A 19,391-nucleotide genomic window follows, 5' to 3' on the forward strand; every position below is an offset into this window, starting at 1 on the left:
GATGAATTATATAGGTATTGTATTCTTGTGACCTGGCCACAGCTAAATCTGGTGTAAAGCATTTTTCTTTTATAAAGATCAATGAGTTCAAACATTGTCCCTGTGAAAATGAATAAATGGAAACAAACTTTTTGCTGCTTCAGTGAGGCGCAGTCTACCAAGTGACTCATTTTCCATTACATAAGCTGCCCCCAGCAATGTGGAGACTGAGCCCAGATTTAAACGTATCATAAAGTCTACCAAAAGTATAAAATTTCAATAAATTTTATGATAAATTTTTCTTAAGCATTTTGGTATCTGATTATCATACACCTAAGAGGTTAACACCAGCATATGCAAATGAGGAATGGAGCATTTTTAATCTACATAGAACATTGTATAAAAAACAGAAAAGATTTTTCGCCAGAGTTTTTAATGGTAAACGTCAATGGTCTCTAAATTCACATTTCTAGATGCAAAGAGAATCTTAGTTTAAAAAAAAATTAAAATACCACCATCACACAAACAATTTTTTGTTTCATTTTCCTCTGTTCGAAAAAAAAAAAAAAAAAAAAACACATTTTATTTACAGAACTTTTCCTACCCATCACAGCAATATAAAGAAACCAAACGGTTTAAATTGTCTAATTTATTTCTGGATAGCTAAGAAGGGAAAACTTAATTTTTAACCTTATAACTCTCTATTGCCCTTTACTTGTTGAGTTATCGTTCTGGATATCTTAAAAAAAACAATGCATAATGTGTTACAGTAATTCCATTCATTTTTAAAGCTTAACAATCATTTTGAGTTAATGCCACAGTAGAGAAAATTAAGCTGGCATGTTCATAACACACTCCAGCAGAACAAAAAACAGTTATTGAGTACTGATTTTAGTGCTGTATTTTCCTTTACATGCTCACTGGGGCTTTAGTGATGTAAATTATTTCTAACACAGATTCACATTAGAACTACAACACCCTATAGAGAACAACCTTGATCTGATTTGTATATTTCAGATCTAGGGTGAAGAGTGGTAAATGTGCTGGCAAAGCAGTTTTGGAGATGTCCTTTAATGCACCCTGCCTATCAGCTCTTCATCACCCCTCGGCAAACCCACTTCTGATTAAGCAGAGTGATTTTCTGAGCTTTTATTTAAGGAATAGTTCATAGAGGTACCATCTCTAATTTGAGAGTTGAGGTATTACATAGGAGACAATTAGACTGATGTTCGATTGCCATGCTGAGGCTTAGATGCTGACAGCCAAGAGAAGGCTTTGAAATGTCATACCAATTAATCTATCCAGCCATCAAACAATATTCTGGAAACAAAGTGGGGGGGAGGGTCGATCAATCCGCGTCACTTTTCTTCTCACTGGGTTATGGGAAAATTGATTTGCCAAACAAAGCATTTTAGAAGCAGTGCATAGACTTGTTTGGGATCTATTAGCCTCCATTGAGCATTTTGTTTAACATAGGATTTTCATCACAGAGGAAACGCAGCGTCCTCAATATTGTGAGCCACAACTTTACGATTCCTGATTTCTTTACTCTTGCCCAGATGGCTTTTAGAAAATGCTGATTGTGATCAAAAGCCCCCAACATCCAAGGCATGTTACTGTTGCTGCAACAGATACTAAAGCAGTAAAAATAACCAGTCTTCAATGATTTAATTAAGAAAGCATCAATCCCAAGTCTCAGTATTATTCTATACTGTGAAGTTATCCTGCATCCCATACAGTGAGGCTGACTTAAGCTGTATCATGGATCCTGTGCAGTGTATTGTTCTAACTGTATCACATTGTGCCTGTCATGCTGTTTTAGAGAGGTGAAAGCTTCCTCTATGGGATTTCGCCCTCCCCCTTCCCATGATAATCTATCTCTCCCTAAAGGCTAGGCCTCCCTGACCTTGTCTTATTCACCGAGGGCGCTTTAAGTGAAAGAACTGAGGCCTGAATGGACTATTTCTCTTCTGTTAACACCCCTTGAATGTCACTGGTGAAATATGAAGTCATTAGAAGATATTAAAACACTGCTGACAAACTAATTAACGGGAGACATTAAACAGGACCGGCTTGATTAATCCGCTTTAACGGTTCTTTTAAAGTGGTTCTGGTCAAAATTAAAACGGATTTACTGGTGATGTTAAGGGAAATTATTTAATGTGTATCAGGCCTCAAGGGCAACCTAAAGTCAGTGGTCTTTTACCCCCACTATTCTGACTCTTTGATAAACAAATGTTTTTGTAGACTTAAACTTTATCCAAGACAATTTGAGACTTGTATTTGCTACTTACAATTTCATTGAGTTTATTTGTAGTTTAAAAAATACATTACAGCATTTACAACCTGTGCAAATTTGAATCGCAATTCAGAGTTGTGTATTTTATGGTATTGCGTAATTTAAAATCCGTTGAACAATACTGCAGTTTGATGTTTAAGATCAGTCTGGTCCCAAAGATATATACATAAAATAACAGTACAGAAAATTTTTACTGTACAGGCTGGATGGATCAAACAATGATAATTAGCCAGGGAAATAAATGTATAATAGCAACAGAAACAATAGGCAGGTTCCCCTCTATGCATTTCCCAAGCCTGTTGTGAGAGTAGCATACTTTCAGCAGGAATTGAAATTCTTGTGATCACTAAAGATCATCGCAAAGTCCATCAGTAATGTTCTGACCAAATGCTTGGATTTCAATTACATTGAAAATGTAAATATGATGCAATGTTCTAATGTTTGGTTTCTGTTGATATACTTATTATAACTCAACTTCGGTGGTTTTGATTTTAGATATAACCATATCACATTTAAGATATCTATGCAAATGCCTCCATCTAGTGATAGAGTTTTAGAATGCATGCTCTGTAGATTTAAAGAAGTTAAACTATAAATGCACCATTGAAGACACCTACAGCTAACCTAAAGGTTAGAGTTATCTGTGTACAGTAGTGATATTGGTCTAACGTAAAATATGTAACATATATTAGTTAAGAGAGTTTGTTCATTTAAAGGTCTTTTAAAATATATTGTGTTTGCTTCTCCAAAAGCGTCACATGAAAAGAGGCAATAAAGAAGAATATATATTAGATGGTAGCCTACATGCTGGGATTTTTTCATTCTGTATAAACTAAAGAAACACAAAATAAATATAAAAGTCAAGTAAAGTCATACATTCAGACAATGGGGGTTGCTATCTAAAGTGTGGGAGTGTTGGCCTAGTGGTTAGAGCAGTGCACTTGTGCTCTGAGAAGGTTGCAAGTACCCAGTTCAATCCCCACAGCCTGCACTCTGGGTCCCTGAGCAAGACCCTTAACCCCACACTGGCAGCCCACTGCTCCCCAAGGGAATGGGTTAAATGCAGATAGTGAATTTTTCCAATGTAAGATGAATATAGTTCAATTATTAAATTATTATTATAAGTACATTACATTATTTCTTGGGTTTTAATTGTTTCTTTGTTTTCCAAAAATGGTATGGAATTGATGTATTGTTCAGTTTGATTTTTAAAACTAGTAATACCCGATTTAGTACCTCTTAACTTGCATTTATATATAACAAACTTTGCCACAATAATAATTAGGTCAAATAAATAGCTATATCTATTGTGATTTCTTTGAGATAATTTTACAGTTTCCCTTAACGTCAAACAGTGTATTTTCCAAAAAAAAAAAAAAATTCTTTGTCATTTTTTTTGTTTGTTTTTTTGCGTCATGCCAACTGACTGGATAACTGGACGGTTTTAAAAGAAATTAACAGTTGTTTCGGGATTATTACAGCAAAAGCTTCAAATAACATAATTACTGTTTTAAAGGCGTTTCTGAGCAACAAATAAAGTCATTATGGTGTCTTGATGGAGGAAACAGTCATTTGGGCCCTGAGCCGGACACCAACGTTGATCACAGTAAAGTGGTGAAGACGTCCTGGATTCAGGAACCATGCAGAACAGAGATAGACAGAGGAGAGACACGCAGACGCCACATTGGACCTGTCCTAGAGGGCAGACATTTGTATCATTATTTATGCATATGTGAACATTTATTTTTTAATCAGTTAATGAAGGCAAAAAGCCTTAGTTAGACTCAACATAAATTTATCATTCACTACGATTTGAGAAAAAAGTCTTGACAATGACAAAAAATAAATAAAAAATCACATAAAATCACTTTAAAAAAAACAAAATAATAACTTTGCTCTCTTTTGTAAATCACATTACCAGAGATTTTACTCTATAGATCATTATACTCATTATCAAAGAGCAATCCTGTAAAAAATAGTCCATAATGATAATAAACTATATAATTATATAATATTTGTAAAATATAATCTTGCAATATATTAATATAAACTTTGTATTTATCATATTAATATTTAATTGATAACTTTACAAATATCTCTTCCAGTTTGAGTTAAGTTTAAATAGATTTTAATCTAAATAAATATGTGTAATCTAACTGACTAGTCTTTCATGTGATTAAAATGAGACGCTTCCTATTCATTTTGACAGCAGCTGTCTGAACTGTGGTCCGATCCAAGATGGCCGCCCTCTAAGCACGTCGGCCTTGCTGCCTATGCAGGAAACGTTCATTTAATGTATGACGTACTTCCGTTTTCAGCTGCGTGCTCTCAAGTTGTCGGCCATTCAGCGCCGTAAAATATCGCTCAAAAGAATAAGAATAGGACACAAATTGGCTTTTCTGTGACACTCTTTGGTCAAAGTTAAACAAGTACTGCAAGCGATAACATTTTTGGGATTTATAACTGAACTGTTTGGAATATGAACTGATAATGTAAGCTGTTTTCCTTTTAAGAGCGGAGGTAGACGTTAGCTGGTAGCTTTGTTAGCTGCTCTGGGCCCTTCTATATGTAATTACGGTGGCCCCCTGTGCTTTTATTTTATAAAATGTATCCCTCTTGGGGTAATTACGGGGCCCCTCCGCCGCAAAGCTACGGAGGACCTGGTCCTCGTAAACCTCTAGTAGGAACAGGTCAAGCTCCCGGTGGGTTCGGCGGCTTCGAGGCCTCGTCAGGCGGCTCGGTGTTCTCCAGCCTGGAGGAGCAGCATCGCCAACAGATGCAGCAGCTCCAGATGCTGCACCAGAAACAGCTGCAATCCGTTTTACACCACGGTAACAGCGCGCCGGGATTTGGGGGTGGAATTCCGGGTGGTTTTAACTCGGGCCCGCAATGGCAATCCGAAGGACCGGGCCACGTAGAAGCGCAACAGGCTCAGCATCAGCCCCCTCCGATGCTACCGCAGCAGGCCGAGTCCAAACCAGCCCCACCTCCTCCAGAATCGCTGAAGCCCCAAGAGAACATCGGTGCTCCCCAAGCTCCAGAGGTGGGGACCACAAGCCAGTCCAGCACTAATAACAACTCCCTACCTTTACAGGTAATGACCTAAAGTAACTTTATTTTTTCTTGCTCAAAATAGAAAGATACGAATTATGTTTGAATTAGGAAAGAGAAAGTAGAAAATCCCAAATAAGGCGTTACTTTCCATTTTGGTTCCACTTATTTTCAAATAAAAAAGGTTATGAAATGTAAAATTTCAACACTGGAAAAGTTATTGGCAGCAATAAAAAAATCCAAAATGAAGGACAGTTTTGATGTATTTTCGTCCAAACACTGGTTTTACCCATGCACATGTTCAGACAGTAATATCCTCAAATATGCATTTTTGTCCTGCTCTAACAACAACCAAAACTTTATTCTTTTAAACCACAACTTTACTTCACATGACTGGTAAAGTGAGTAAGATTTTTTTTCTTATTACAGCAAACATTTTACACAAGCATTTTTACATGTAAGTAATCCGCTTATGCATACATGTCAAGGCTAGTTTTTCACCTAACAGAAGTTATGGATATATGAGAAATATTTTAAACAAATCTGGATCCTTTATAGGCTATAATTAGTTGTTTTCTTTTTTCTATTTGCTTTTACTTGTTTAAAAAATTGCATATATATTGATAATAGAAATCTCAGTAATGGTTGCCAAAGTTGATTTTCTCATGCTGCCTAGTGCATGTTCTTAGTCTACTCGGGAGTAAAATGACTTTTGGTCAGATTAAAACGATATTTAAGAGTTAAAATAAAAAAAGGATCTTAACATAATTGATTTATTAGTCTAATGTGTTTAAATATTCTAAAAGCAATTTGTCAAATTCATTCTTTTACTGTCATAAAAATGAAAATCCTCACAAACGTTTAATTTATGATGCTCTTGTTTCTATCAGGAGCAACAAAATGTGTGGTACCAACAGCATCTTCAGAATTTACAGAAACTGAGGCAAGAAAAAGCCAAACTAAATCAGAAAGAGGACAATGCCTTTCTACCACCGCCGCCACCTTCAAGTCAGGCAGCTCCTCCTCCTCCTCCATTAGAACCCCCCAAAGGCACACCTCCACCACCACCTCCAAAAGAGGAACCTCCTGTGCCTCCTTTACCTCCGACAGAAGTAACGGTAAGTTTTCCTAAAATTATATTGGTCTTTGTTTATTTCCATTTGTGAGCCCCCCTTTGATTAGCTGCCTGTTAGGTGTTACATAAGGCCCTGTTGGTGTTGTTTGTTATATTGTTTCTCTTTATCTCTGTTAATGCAATTCAATAAAATGTGATGTAAATGCACTAGAATTTGCACAAGTGTCTTCATCCAGTGATGCCATATTTTGAAAATTTTATCTTTTGGTAATTTTCCGGGTGTCTTTGATCCTCATTAAATCCAGATTTTTCTTGTTTACTGATTTAAAAAAAGATAAAACAAAGGTGTTTGAGATGTATTTTACTCAACTGCATTCAAACATTCCAGGTTGTTTTTCAGAAGATTGTAAATGTCATACAGTTTAAATGTTATATATTGTTTGCATAATTTTACAGAATGCAAATGTAGGAAACTCATCTAAACTAACAGACACAGTAAGTCTTATCACCAATTTTCTGTCATTTTTATGCCCATGCTTCATATATTACCTCAGTTCTTGTGATCCCTGCCATGTCCTGTGTAGGGTTGGGTTTTTCAAAATATAAATATATATATATATATATATATATATATATATATATATATATATATATATATATATATTAGGGCTGGGCGATATAGAAAAAAAGCTTATCGATAAAAAAAAATGCATATTTATCGATATCGATAATTATTGAAAAGATTTGAAACCATGTTTTATGTGCAGCTCTGCCTGGACTTTTTATAATATTGCTAAATGATTTAATTTTAATAAAAAACACAAACACAGACTTCGAATTAAATCTTTATTTAACCAACTTTTTTAACCATAACAGAATTGTTTTAAAGAAAAAAAGAGATCTGAGTTATGTTATTAAATACTGACAAAGAATAAACTAAAGTGACCAGAAAAGTGACCAAAATAAATATAACAAATAAATAAATACCCACCCCGCCTCTCTCCCATTGACTGCTGGAGATAGGCACCAGCACCCCTCGCGACCCCAATTGGGACAAGCGCGTAAGATAATGGATGGACGGATAAATACCCCCCCCACCGCCGCCCCCGTTTCCTGCTTTAACCTGAGTTATTACTTTGAAGTTGCTGGCCCCTCAGCATTTTTATCTCAATTGTTAGAACTACGTGGGAAACTGCCCAGAACTGAAAATATATATATATTTTCCGAAGATTCCTCGGAGGAGAGCCGCGCCGAGGCCTACACAGCTCGTACTCCTGTGGGTGTGAGCGGCTGAGATCATAAAAATAAAATAAAAAAGTTGGTTGTGTTATCAGACTTCGTTTTCACTGGTTCCCGACACATTTTCCAGATGACTGTGGTTTGTTTTTGGTCCGACTTGCCATGACCGAAATACTGCCAGACTGGCGAACTACAAAAACCCTTCTTTGGAACAATTTCCTCCGCCTCTCCTTGCTGCATCTTCATGTGCTCTGTGTTGTGGTTTGAGAGGGCGGCGCTTGGTGACGGCATGCCTGGGTCCGTGATTGTGATTGGTTGGGAGGAAGCAGTGACTAGCATAAACCTACATGCTAGGCTACAATGAGAAGGAAGGAAAACTGCGTTTCTTTTTTATCGAACTTTTATCGACCCTCTTTTTTTCTATTGCGCCACATGTCTATCGATCGATATATATCGTTATTGAATTATCGCCCCTCTTTTTTTCTATTGCGCCACATGTCTATCGATCGTATTTTATGTATAGTATTTGAATAGATTTAGTAATGTTTATATTGTGTCATGTTGTATGATATTATTTATGTTATGTGTAATGTATTTATTTTATATATATACTAATTATATATATTTGTTATTATTATTTATATTTTTGTATAATTATAATTGTTGTTAAGATATAGTAGTTTGTTATTATTATGATGTATATATTATATGATATGTATATATAGTTGTACATAAATAATATAATATATATATTTGTATTCTATTTTGATCTGTGTGATGATATATGTAATATATGATTTATATTGTAATATGTATAGTATATATATATACTATTATATTATATATGTATTATTACTGTATATATTATATATTTTTAGTTATATATATATTTATATATATATTGATACGCATTGGACTTAGAACACTATGAATATCTATTGTTGAAAATTCCTGGAAATTTTTGTAATCAGTAGATGGTGTAATTAATTCTGTTAAAAAATAATGTCTTGATGTTTTTTGTTTTGTTTCTTTCACTGGTTTCCGACACATGTTCAGATGATGTGTTTGTTTTGGTCCTGACTTGCCTGACCGAAATACTGCCAGACATGGCGAATAAAAACCTTTCTTTGGAACAATTTCTCGCCTCTCCTTGCTGTCTTCATGTGCTCTGTGTTGTGGTTTTTGTAGAGAGGCGGCGCTTGGTGACGGCATGCCTGGGTCCGTGTTTGATTGGTTGGGAGGAAGCAGTGATCTACAATAAACTACATGCTAGGCTTACAATGAGAGGATAGGAAAACTGCGTTTTCTTTTTTATGAACTTTTATCGATCCTTTTTTTTCTATTGCGCCCATGTTATGTATGTGATATATCGTATATTGAATATCCCCTCTTTTTTATTATTGCCATCAGTGCTATACGAGTATATATCGTATTGTGAATTACGCCCAGCCCTAATATATTATATATATATATAAGTATGTATATTATATATATTATATATATATATATATATATATATTTATGTATATATATTTATGTATATATATATATATATATATATATATATATATATATTTATGTATATATATATATATTTATGTATATATATTTATGTATATATATATATATATATATATATATATATATATATATTTATGTATATATATATATATTTATGTATATATATTTATGTATATATATATATATATATATATATATTTATGTATGTATATATATATATATTTATGTATATATATTTATGTATATATATATATATATTTATGTATATATATTTATGTATATATATATATATATTTATGTATATATATATATATATATTTATGTATATATATATATATATTTATGTATATATATATATATATTTATGTATATATATATATATATATTTATGTATATATATATATATATTTATGTATATATATATATATATATTTATGTATATATATATATATATTTATGTATATATATATATATATTTATGTATATATATATATATATATGTATATATATATATATATATATATATACATATGTATATATATATATATATATATATATATATACATATGTATATATATATATATATATATATATATATATATATACATATGTATATATATATATATATATATATATATATATATATATATACATATGTATATATATATATATATATATATATATATATATATATATATATATATATGATACGCATTGGTACTTAGACCACAGCTATGCAAACTATTGTGATATTCTCTAGGAAATTTTTTGTAATCAGTAGATGGTGATAATTAATTCTGTTAAAAAATAATGTCTTGCATGTTTTTTTGTTTTGTTTTTATGACCTATAAGGCTTTTTGTAATGGCTTAAATGACCTGGAAACTATCTGGAAAACAATGCTTTTACCAATTAAATGATATACATTTGCAAGTCCTCGGGCATCTGCAAAGTACCGAACGTATCTCAAATTTCTGATTTTTTAAAAAGCATCGTATTTTATCAGTAGTAACACAGATGTTTCAAACAATTAAGCCAGCATGACAGGGCCTCATTTATTAAGTTTCCCATCACACATTAGATCACATTGGTGTAACTTTGTTCAACTAGGCACATCAGGGAAGATGTGCCTAGTTGAAAAACTTTGTGTTTTTATATTTTCAGAGAGGATGAACCATCCTCTGCTGTGATAACTGCTGATCAGTGCTTCTTCAACCTAGTTTTTAAAGTTGGAAAGCATTGTTTTGCCTGGGATTTTTAGCAAACTCTGCAAGTTTAAAAAAGCCCTTGTCCAAAACATGAAATGCCCATATGATGTTTTCACTTTGGCTACGTTCACACAGCAGGAAAAAAACTAATCCTATCTTTTTGCCAATATCAGACTCATATTTGACTTTGTTTCACCTCTGAATGGCCCAATTCCAACTTTTTCTCCTCCTAAAAAAAGAAACTGGAGCCACTTTAATGGTTCTACATTTCGATATGTATCCAATAGTTCTCAAAGCATCTGTATTGAAATGTATTGGAAAGAAGAAGCACTTCACATACATGAAAAATATCTGTTCCCAATTGAATACTTTGTTTTTTATCAACTTAATTGGCTTGTTTCTCCTAAATTTTCAGCCTTAAAGGGTAAAACCATGAAGAGAAACTCACCTTTTGACCTCTTTTGTAAAGAATTTCTGGCTTTGACTTCCATATATTTTTTTCAGCTCGCATATATACTTCTCTTGCCATTGTTTTGCTCTTTGTTTTTTATTTATTTTTTTCCCCTTTGCTGTTACTCTCTTCCTGCTGTTCTTGAAGTGACAACTTGTGTGTGGAAAGTTTGCATCTTGTTCATTCTGAAAATTGCAGATAGCATACAATCCTAGTTACAAAGCTTTGGAGGTTGGACGTTGCTCTATGATAACAGAAATTATCCCGACAACTGATATTTTCATTCGATTTGAATCCAAAAATGCCCCCACACTGCACCTGTCTTGTTTGGCTTTGAAACAAACTCCATTTGTTGTTGTTCCAAATCTCAACTAGGATTACTCTGGCTTGCTACGCCTCAGTCAGAAACCTCCCATGCTACGCTAATGAAACTATAAAGGGTTTTGTGGGCTCAGACTGATGTACCTAAATTAACCTTAACCTATAGTAGAAAAAGTCGGAAATATGAGGAAAACAATCTTTATCATCCCAATAATCGATTTATTGTGTATTTTGAAAAGTCTTCATATGCATAACCATATGTTGTCAGTGCATGGGGGCCCTAGCACAGTGGTAGGGGCCATCACTGTTGGCACACCCATCCTCTTGCAGCATTCATTTCATCAAGCATAGAACCAGCTTAAAGGCCTGCACATACTTGATTTCATAAACTGCTATGGAGTCATCAGACAAGTATGCCTTCTACCTTTTCAAAAGTTATAGAAAAAAAGTCTAGTTGGCCAAATTGTGCCATATTTTCTTCACCAGAGCAGTTATGTTGCGGGTCCTTATGACTGACTGCTCTGAGCAGTGTGTTGCTTCCAGCTATCGCCCGAGGAGCCTTGTCAGTTCAGTGTTGAATTTTAAACAGTTCGGTATCAACACTCGTCTCTGTTGAGAAGTACCTTCTCTCAAAACAGTGTATTATAAGTCATACTCATCAGAATCAGTCCCCTCACATGTCTGTGTGAGTATGTGGGGGCCTCAAGTCACCTTTATTATTACTTCCCTAAGCTGCGCTGCTTTATGATGTCTGCATTTTTCGTCGCGAAGGTCACCTGGGTGTCCTGAACTGTTCAGATAGACTTCTGATGGTGGTAGTATTTAATTAGTAGTATGAAAGGCCATGCAAGAAAATAACTTGAAATCCTGCAAAAAATCAGAGTTGGGCAGTCCTGTAGTGTGAACGTAGCCTGAGGGGCAACACATGTTTAAGATACCTAAATGCATTACGTTGCTCATATTTAGGTTATGTGACCAACTACTCCTTAAAAATACCCAACCCTACTTCATAAATCAATCCAGCCCTTTTTAATTTTCCCTCTTTTACATTGTGATATTGCCGGACTGCACCCATCAAAGTAAAGTTTTCCAGTACTGTCATTAAAAAGATCTAGCAGTGTTTAAGCTATTTATTTTTTTTATGTAGAATCTCCATGATGCTTTGATTTAATATTGAAATATTTAAAAATTGCAGTCTGAACTCTACAACCACATCATAACTATAGAGGATACAAAAATAGTCATTTGTCCCTAATCTTTTTGGCTTGTTTCTATTTGAAGCCTGATGCCCCAAAAGACCCAGAAGAATCTGCTCGTCTCCAGGAATTACAGGCTGCAGCAGCACAATGGCAGCAAGTACAACATCAGAGAGTTAGTTTACAGTACCAGGCTCTCATGCAGCAGCATGAAAAACTTCAGCAGGTTCTTGAACAATATCAACGGCTCATTCAACAGCCCCCAAACCTCCAGGTAGGTAAAGACATAACAAATTCAAAGATAAGGTTTAGAGCTTTTGCTCTTTTATTACTATACACTACATAATGTCACTAGCATTGTCTTTTTCCTTTACAGACAATGACTGCTGAAATGCAGCTGAGGCATTATGAAATGCAAAAGCAGCAGTTCATGTCTTTATTTCAAAACTGGACTACTTCCTTTGCTTTGTGGCACGAACAGTTCCAGTCTTATCCTCACAAAGATCAATTGCAGGAATATGAGCTCCAGTGGAAGCAGTGGCAAGAGCAGATGAATGTTACCTATGTCCATCTTCAAGAAAGGGTGGTGGCTTTTTCTGCCATGGTCCCATTTGGTGCTATGATGGGACAATTTGGCCTTTACCCTGGCCAGGAGATGCACATCCCAAACCCCAGTATCCCACCTCCTACAGTTGCTGTTGGTGCCACCGCACCAGGTGCTGTTGGAACCACAGCTACAGTTGTTGCTAGCTCCATGGCTCAAAGTGCTGCTGGGGCTTTATCTCTAGGACAACAACCTCCTCCTTTTATGACACATTCAGAATCATCTGATGGACCTCCTATGCAAGGAACTCTATCTGCTGGGGCAGGAGACATGCCCCCTGGTCCCTTGACAACACAGTCTTCAAGTTTCAACAGTGGAACGAGTCAACGGTTAGTTGTTTCTTTTGTTATTCCCTATGTTCTACTAATATTTAATGTGTGGTGGATGTTTGAAAAAATGCAACAAAAAAAAGGTTACTTAATTTCATTTGGTCTTTTTGAAATCAGTATTTCTTGTTCAACTCAATTGTCCCTTTTCATTTTCAACATAATTCCAGGAACAGCAGATTTGACCAGCCACCACCAGGCTTTAATGAGCCCCCTATGTCCAACCAGTCACATCAGCGTTTCGATGGACCCCCAAGGTTTGACCAACCATTTGGTCTTTTTGAAATCAGTATTTCTTGTTAAACTCAATTTGTCCCATTTCATTTTCAACATCATTCCAGGCGCAGCAGATTTGACCAGCCACCACCATGCTTTAATGAGCCCCCTATGTCCGACCAGTCACATCAGCGTTTCGATGGTCCACCAAGGTTTGATCAACCACGGCAGCGTTTTGATGGTCCCCCAAGATTTGACCAACCACGGCAGCGTTTTGATGGTCCCCCAAGATTTGACCAACCACAGCAGCGTTTTGATGGTCCCCCAAGATTTGACCAACCACGGCAGCGTTTTGAAGGTCCCCCAAGGTTTGACCAACCACGGCAACGTTTTGAAGGTCCCCCAAGGTTTGACCAACCACGGCAACGTTTTGATGGTCCCTCAAGGTTTGACCAACCACAGCAGCGGTTTGAAGGTCCCCCAAGATTTGACCAACCGCGACAGCCCTTTGATAATCCCCCTAGACATGACCACCCTCAGTTTGGACAACAATCTAGATTGGAACCCACAAGACCCATTGGCCCACCATCGCGTTTTGAATCTCCTTCCCCATCTCTGCAAAAAACACAGAAAGATCCTGAACAAAATTTGGAGAAGGAAATTCAGGGTTCTGCCAGTACAGTTTCAACAACTCCATCTAAACCACTTGCTCAACCAAAGTCTCCTAACAAAGAGAAAGATGTTCCAAATAAAGGTGGGGCTGAAGACTTGACAGATGATAGCTTGCTTGGAGGAGAAGGCTTTTTTATTCCAGATGCCCCTATTCCCCAGACATTACATGACACAGAGCCTACGAAAGCAAATGACAAAAGTGCCACTGATGGTGGCAATAAAGACAAACCTGGTACTGAAACTAAAACTTCAATGTCATTATCAAAACCACTACCACAAAACACAAAAAAAGACGATGGACAACTGACAAACAACAAAACACCTTTAATTAAAAAGACTCCAGAAATCCAAACAGAACTACAGAGTCCTATTGAGTTGCCACCAAAACCAAAGCTTCCCAATCCTCCTTCTGGAAGGGGACGGGGTCAGCCTCCATTGCGTGGTCTAGGGAAAGGACAGTTGGGCCCTAGCCAGTTTAGGGAACATAATACTCCACAAACTGGAGAGGAGATGGCAGAAATGGCCTATGATTATATGCCACCGGAAGAAGATGCAGAAATACCTGAAGACAAACAAGACTACTGGCAAGATCCCTCAAATTCAGGGTTTGGGGGAGATGAATCTGAGATGGCCTCTGAGGAAACATGGATGCCAGAGGAACATTATTTTGAAGAGGAAGAGTATTATGAGGAGCCTATGGCACCACATATGGGAAGAGGCAGACCACCTATGAGAGGAGGGCCTATTGGAGGAAGAGGAGGTCCACCAATGGGAAGGAGGGCTCCCCTGCTTGGAATGGGCCCACCTATAGGAAGAGGAGGTCCACCCATGGGTCGAGGATTTCCTTCAATGGGCATTAGGGGAGGACCACCCATGGGCATTAGGGGAGGACCACCCATGGGCATTAGGGGAAGACCACCCATGGGCATTAGAGGAAGACCACCCATGGGCATTAGAGGAAGGCCACCCATGGGCATTAGAGGAAGGCCACCCATGGGCATTAGAGGTGGGCCTCCCATGGGTCGTGGTGGGCCTCCCATGGGTAGAGGTGGACCACCCATGGGCAGAGGTGACTCAAATGATATAGATTGGACAGAGGCTGAGTCAGCTGAGTATTCTGAAGAAGGGAACCCTTACTGGGAAGAATGGCAGCCTCAAATGCGAGGCATGAGACCCCCATTTCCGCCTGGTCGGGGTCGACCCCCACGTGGACACCCTGCTTTTATGCCACGAGGTCGAGGCGGTCCAATTCACTCTGTTCACGGTGAGATGGCTCATGAGTCTGTGGGTCGTGAAATGGGCTTAGATGATGCCGGTGAAGAACTAACAATGTACCCTATGTACGATGAGCATGACCGATACAGCCATCCTCATGTAGGAAGAGGTGGACGTATACCCCCACCTCCTCATGAACTGTTGGATCGTTTGGAGGAGCCTTTGTATGATGGAGGGGAGGAAAGCTCTGAGTGGTATCCTCCACATGAAAGAGACCCTCCGATGCCTCCACATGAAATAATTGATAGGGGAGGAATAAGAAGACGACCTATGGGTCGGGGAATGGCAAGGGGAATGTGGCGTCCAGGTCAGGAACCCGAGAGGTATGAAGAGTATAGTAAGGAGTATGCTGTGGATTACAATCATGGTGAGGATGGGTATCCCCGGCGTCCAGTCCAGGACTTTCCATCAGATGAATATCATCATGAAGCCAAATACTTGAGGTCAGAGTGGGACAGAGATGCACTGTCTGAAAGAGAGTACCCTCCCCGCATGCCGCCCCCAGCACACCTCAGGGAGGAGCACCTCAGAGAGGAGCACCTCAGAGAAGAGCACCTCAGAGAGCAGCACCTTAGGGAGGAGCACTGGAAACAGGAAATGGAGAGACGTCACTCATATCCATATGATGAAAATGACAGGGCAAGGGGGGAGCTCAGAATTCTTGAATATAGAGGTGAGCCCCCATACAGGCTGGATGAACCCCCTCACCTGCGGGCTTCAGACTGGGATAGGCCTTCTAGACGTTCTCCCTTACCAGTGAGGGGGTACCCAGACTATGATGATCCTAGACCTCAGTTTGATGAACGGAAGGAGGAGCCACCATCTGCAGCATCTACAACAGACTTGCCTTCAAGCTTAGCTGAAACGGCTGCCCAAGGAACAAACTCTGCAAATGTGCTGGCCCTTTCTCAACGGCAGCACGAAATAATCTTGAAAGCTGCTCAAGAACTTAAGCAAATAAGGTAACTTTTCTTATTTTTGGTTGCTCTTACCTAAGAATGGTGCATGCAATGATAAGTACAGCTCCCCTTTCAAATCACTGTTCATAGAAGAGCTTTTTGGACATTTTTGCACATTTATTTGCTCTTTTAGAGAGTACATTTTTTTAATTCCTACTTTGGGAATTTGTGGAGTCATATATAATGCTATATAATATATAATTCGTTTTGAATACACCGTGTGGGTATAAAATTACCGTTTTTCTAAGTCTTAAGTGTAAGGAGAAGAAAGGGAGAGAATGAGGCAGTTGTTTTATCTAAGTGAGACAACTGATGATCTGTTAATATTTTCATGATTTCTATTTAATTTTTTGACCGAATTAGCTGCAGCTTTCCACATGCGCATTTCATCAATCTGGATTTAAGGTGGAAACGTTTACTCTCTGCTGCAGAATACAGGCAGCCTGCTCTGCAGGATGACAGCAGACAGTGATAGAGAGAGCGGGAGGCAGGGTTAAGATCGACTTGCTCTGGGAAAGACGGCGTTCAGTGCTGTTGTCTCGCCAAAGTCTCCATTATCACATAAAGAAGATCATAGATTTGGTGCTAGTCACTTTTTTAAAATAAAGGTGCCAGAAGGGTCTAAATTTAGCAACAAAAGCGCTAACTATGCTACACTGATATAGTGTGGATAAGTTGACTAGTTGGTTTTTTAAGATATTGAGGGATTCATTTAGGGCTGCAACAACGAATCGATAAAATCAATAAAAATCGACTTTTAAAAGCATTGGCAACGAATTTCATCATCGATTAGTTGTGTCGCGCGATTAATGCGTCATCCGCCGCCGCTGTCATCACTGCCGCTTGACTGAAACGGGCAAAGAAAAAAAATTATGGCAGAGCGAGCCAGCGCTGCAGGTGCGCAGTGTTGCCAACTCAGCGACTTTGTCGCTATATTTAGCGACTTTTCAGACCCCTCCAGCGACTATTTAAAAAAAAAAGCGACTAGCGACAAATCTGGCGACTTTTTACGGTGTCACTGGCGGCTTTTGGAGACCTACGTGAAAGCATGTATCGTTCCCACTCCTGTCCTCCAGCGGCAGCTGCTGCCGTGAGGCGCCTCCCCCATCACAACGCCGTTCTCCCGCAGGAGTCCCTCTCAGCGCTGCAGTCAGAGCCGCATGATGTTTACCCTCAGCGTCCAGACTGCAAATGAAGGCTGCATGCGCCGGGATTGACGGCGCAAATTGATCACAATAATTAAAATAGCCTTTATAAATAAATTAACTTGCAAATTATGAGGGCAAGGCTTTTGAAGTTTAAATCTTCTGGCAAAGATAAAGTAAAGAAGATGCTGCAATTTATGGAAGTAAATCAGAATAAAATCCAGCAAGATCAGTAATATGTCAATTAATTATATGCCACATTCCCATGTAAATATCTGTCTTTGGAGGATGTGTTTTTTAGCACCCCTAGTTCTCTCATTTTTATTCCAAATACAATTTATCATTTGAATCAAAGGGCTATTTTTATCTCTATGGTTCAGTATTTTCTCAAGTAGCAACTTAAACTGCTATACTTTCCTGTCTTAAAAGGCAGAATTCTTCTAGTCTAAAAAAAACCTAATTTGATGAAATGGGGGGACCCATTGTTTGAGCGCCTTAGGGGCTTTTAAAAACAAACATGTCTTTTTTTTGCGCTTTATGAAAAAGTACCCTATATTTTGTGGATGTACAGCTACATTTCTCATGTAGGTTTGCGTAGTTTTAACACAAAACATTTATTTTTCGTATTGCACCAGTTAATGAGCAACCTGTACTTGTGTGCTTGTTTGTTCTGTCTAAAATGTTTATTTTGGAATAAAGAGGTTAATATAAAAAATATTTTTTGTCCGATTCATCGATTAATTGAAAAAATAATCGGCCGATTAATCGATTTTTTTAAATAATCGTTAGTTGCAGCCCTAGATTCATTTAATGAAGAGACATCTTTTGAAGTCTCATGCATCGTGTAATATACAGGGGGTAACAAGGGATGATCAGCCTCTCACGACCACCTCTGGATCAGGACTCATGAGGTCGGGAGAAAATCAAACATAATTCACATAATTCGATTGTGGCCAAATCGCTCAGTGGGCATGCGCAAACAAGGATTGTTCTTCTTCCTCTCAGATGAAAACACAGAAGCATGGCAGGGGTGGGGGTGAAATGGAGTTCTTTCTATAAAATTGACAGACTATTGTAGCGACATTTTCTCAGCCATGTCTTGGTCCAAATATGTCATTGCCTTTTCCTTTTTAGGGCTTTCAGCACACAAAGTTGTACAAATCACCAAGGCAGCTCGTTTCTCTCTCGTGAGCTTCATATTCCTCTCCTCCCCCTTTATGCTTCCATATAGACAAGTCCGAGTAGCGCCATCTCACTGCGGAGCTGAGTCCGACGTGGTTTTTAGACGTACAGTGTGAACAGGTAGATCGCTCTAGTGTCGGGTTACACGGTGTGAGAACATACATGGTGAGCTGTGAACTCACACTCTGCAACACAAAGTCGTTCCCAGCACTGATTGTGCTAAGGAGAGAACGCTGTATCACCAGTTGGCATCCACTTCATTGAAACAAAGTAATAGTATGTCAGAGTGACATACCCTGTCTTTTAAAAATAGAGTTATATCTCAGTACAGTGGAGATCATAAGTCAGGGCTCGATGTTAACCATTGCCCGATCTCCCGGGGCAAGTAGTTTTTATTGTCGGGAGAGTACAAATTTCAGTCCGATGATAATAGCAATGATCGCAAAAAATTTTTATTTATCACTCAAAATTACTTTAAAATCACCGACATTCTCTGAAAACGACCCAAAAACGTTGCCGGTTCCATGATTTGAAAAAGCCGCGGGATTTTCCGCTAGATGGAGCAGATGATGGATGATGAATTGAATCTATACTATAATACACGCTAGATTAAAAATGATCAGTCAGGGATAAGGAAAATAATAATAATAATTGCATGCGCACAGTGTAAATAT

At 37.7% G+C, this 19,391-nt stretch overlaps 1 protein-coding gene across 3 annotated transcripts in view; it reads left to right on the top strand.

Annotated features, from left to right (window-relative positions):
- The first annotated feature begins 4,585 nt into the window (after positions 1 to 4,585).
- The window catches only part of ylpm1 (YLP motif containing 1), a 37,747-nt gene continuing 22,941 nt past the window's right edge, over positions 4,586 to 19,391 (top strand). For 2 of the 3 annotated variants that reach the window (XM_038287508.1, XM_038287509.1), the window contains exons 1-7: positions 4,586 to 5,372; positions 6,220 to 6,447; positions 6,861 to 6,899; positions 12,424 to 12,612; positions 12,715 to 13,271; positions 13,439 to 13,525; positions 13,610 to 16,393. In XM_038287508.1, the coding sequence (XP_038143436.1) occupies positions 4,884 to 5,372; positions 6,220 to 6,447; positions 6,861 to 6,899; positions 12,424 to 12,612; positions 12,715 to 13,271; positions 13,439 to 13,525; positions 13,610 to 16,393 (4,373 nt within the window). In that variant the 5' untranslated portion in view covers positions 4,586 to 4,883. The remainder of the gene's footprint in view (positions 5,373 to 6,219; positions 6,448 to 6,860; positions 6,900 to 12,423; positions 12,613 to 12,714; positions 13,272 to 13,438; positions 13,526 to 13,609; positions 16,394 to 19,391) is intronic. The other variant, XM_038287510.1, reaches the window with a different exon arrangement.

Source organism: Cyprinodon tularosa, unplaced genomic scaffold, assembly GCF_016077235.1.
Source record: "Cyprinodon tularosa strain WSP-4 unplaced genomic scaffold, ASM1607723v1 ctg24, whole genome shotgun sequence".
Classification (NCBI taxonomy): Eukaryota; Metazoa; Chordata; class Actinopteri; order Cyprinodontiformes; family Cyprinodontidae; genus Cyprinodon; species Cyprinodon tularosa.